Source organism: Echinops telfairi, unplaced genomic scaffold, assembly GCF_000313985.2.
Source record: "Echinops telfairi isolate 266 unplaced genomic scaffold, ASM31398v2 ScPeMD7_4;HRSCAF=17, whole genome shotgun sequence".
Taxonomy (NCBI): domain Eukaryota; kingdom Metazoa; phylum Chordata; class Mammalia; order Afrosoricida; family Tenrecidae; genus Echinops; species Echinops telfairi.
The window spans coordinates 2,416,791-2,418,837 of record NW_022103900.1 but is presented as its reverse complement, the minus strand read 5'-3'; the positions used below and the strand labels follow the sequence as shown (position 1 = coordinate 2,418,837).

Genomic DNA, 2,047 nt, shown 5'->3' with positions numbered 1-2,047 from the left:
GCGCGCCGAAGTCCCAGGAGGCCGGCGCCGAGACGGGCGGGGAAGCACAGGGTGGCGACGCGCTGGCTCCGGGGTGCTGGTCAGAGGGGATCTCACCACTCTTCCACATCTTCTTGAATTTGGACCGGCGGTTCTGGAACCAGATTTTGACCTTTGTGGAAAATGGGCCAGAGCGTTATTAGAGGTACCTCGGGGTGGAGAAGAGACAGACACTGTAGTTCAGTCCCGGAGAGCTAGAAGGGGGCGCCCGGCACCCAGGGCGGGTAGGCAGGTCCCGTGCGCGGACTACTCAAGTTCGGACGGTTGCCGCTCCCCTGAGCGATCACCCCCAAAGACGTTAAGACTGCCTCGGTGTGTGTGTGTGTGTGTGTGTGTGTGTGTGTACAGCAGGCGGCAGTTAGCAGGGCCAGTTGCTTTACCCGCTTAATTAGTAGCGCGCTAGGGTAGACTATGTGGTACAGGATTTCTGCCCCAACAGTGTCCCCCTTCCGTCCCTCTCCCACCCGGGCACTCCTAGAAGATTTCGGCCTCGTGCACAGAGGTCGAGGCTGTCCGAGGCGCAGGCCTAGAAATCCTTAACTACTCTAAAAGACACTCTCAGGAAGCCGCCTGCTTTCCTCCCAGGCCGGCGCCCATCACCCCGCGGGCGCGAGCCCCCACCTGCGTCTGGGTGAGGCCCAGGGACGCTGCCAGCTCGGCTCGTTCGGGCAGCGCCAGGTATTGAGTCTTTTGGAAGCGCCGCTGTAGAGCCGCGAGCTGGAAGCTGGAGTAGATGGTGCGGGGTTTCCGGACTTTCTTTGGCTTCCCGTTCACTATCCGGATTTCAGGCTCCAGTTCCTCCTTCTCTGTAACAAAACGCAACGTGAGAGCCGCGCAGCCCGGGGTCCCGAGAGTTCCCGCCCGCCGGCTGGGCCCCGCAAGGGACTCGTCCTGAGCCTGGAAGGCGGCTGCGTGCCCCGGGGCGCGGGGCGCTAGGCGCGGGTGGAAGCCCCCTCCGGAGCCTGCAGGTGGAAGGGTGAGCAGACAGGAGAGGCAGGTGGAAAGGAACTCGAGGTTTCCACGAGGCATGCACCGCGCGCCCGCTCGGGCCTTGGGGCCACCGGGTCCCACCAGCTGTGCGCCGCGGGGCGAACCCGAGCGAGCTGCCGCCGAAGGAAGGCTGGGGAGGGTCAAGGGCGCGAGTAGCAGGGTTCCCGGCGCAAGCCCACCCGCAGCCGTTTAATCCCACGTATTTCAGTAAGCAGACAGACTTGGCACCCTCCGCGCCAGCGTTATGCATACCAGGCTCGTGGTTGGCCGGGGACGAACTGGTCCCGTAGGGCGCGTAGGAGGTGTAGGCAGCGGTGTAGCCCAGGTCGTAGCCGCTCTTGGTGGAGTAGGGGACGTTGCTGAGGCCGCCGGTGTGGTACTGGTAGGAGCCCATGTGCGAGTAGGGTGAGCCCCCGCCGCCGCCGCCGCCGCCGCCCGCCGGGTGCTGCTGGTTGGTGTAGTAGCTGCTGTCGGTCGCTGTGGACACCGGGAGGGTAGGCGACTCCTGGGGCTTGTGGAGGCTGCTGCTGCCGCCTGGGCCGGCGCCGCCGCCGCTCGGGGGCTGCTGGTGCTGGTGGTACGTGCTGGAGGCCGTGATCTGGGTCGAGTGCATATCAGCCACCAGACTGTCAAAGACTCCAGTCATCCTGGCCCGGGACGGGAAAGACCAGGGGTGGCAGGCGCGCGGGGGGCAGCCAGGCACCTCCTCCGGAGCAGCAATGTAATTACGGGGGAGGGAGGGTGGGGGGAGGAAAACAAGAAAAGTGGCAACGGTCTAGGCACCTCCTCCTCCGGGGGAGGCGGTCACCGCGCGCTGCTCGGGACAGCGGCCGCCCGCCGCATGCTCTCCTCCTCGGGCCGACTCGGCTCGGTGCCCAGCGCGGGCTCCGGCGGGGGGCGAGCAGCCAGGGGGCAGGGGTGGAGGGGCTGGACCCGGGATCCAGGAGGTGGGAGGAGGTAAGCGGCCCCGAGCGGCTTTTCGATTGTCTGCCGGGCGGGCTCCTGCAGGGTGGGCATT

The 2,047-nt window shown here is 66.4% G+C and overlaps 1 protein-coding gene across 1 annotated transcript in view; it reads right to left on the bottom strand.

Annotated features, from left to right (window-relative positions):
• Nucleotides 1-1,681, bottom strand: part of DLX2 (distal-less homeobox 2) — a 2,284-nt gene extending 603 nt beyond the window's left edge. Inside the window, exons 1-3 of the mRNA XM_013004946.2 lie at nucleotides 1,282-1,681; nucleotides 661-845; nucleotides 5-151 (exon numbers count right to left, since the gene is read on the bottom strand). Of these exons, the coding sequence (XP_012860400.1) occupies nucleotides 5-151; nucleotides 661-845; nucleotides 1,282-1,675 (726 nt within the window). The 5' untranslated portion in view covers nucleotides 1,676-1,681. The remainder of the gene's footprint in view (nucleotides 1-4; nucleotides 152-660; nucleotides 846-1,281) is intronic.
• Nucleotides 1,682-2,047: the final 366 nt, after the last annotated feature.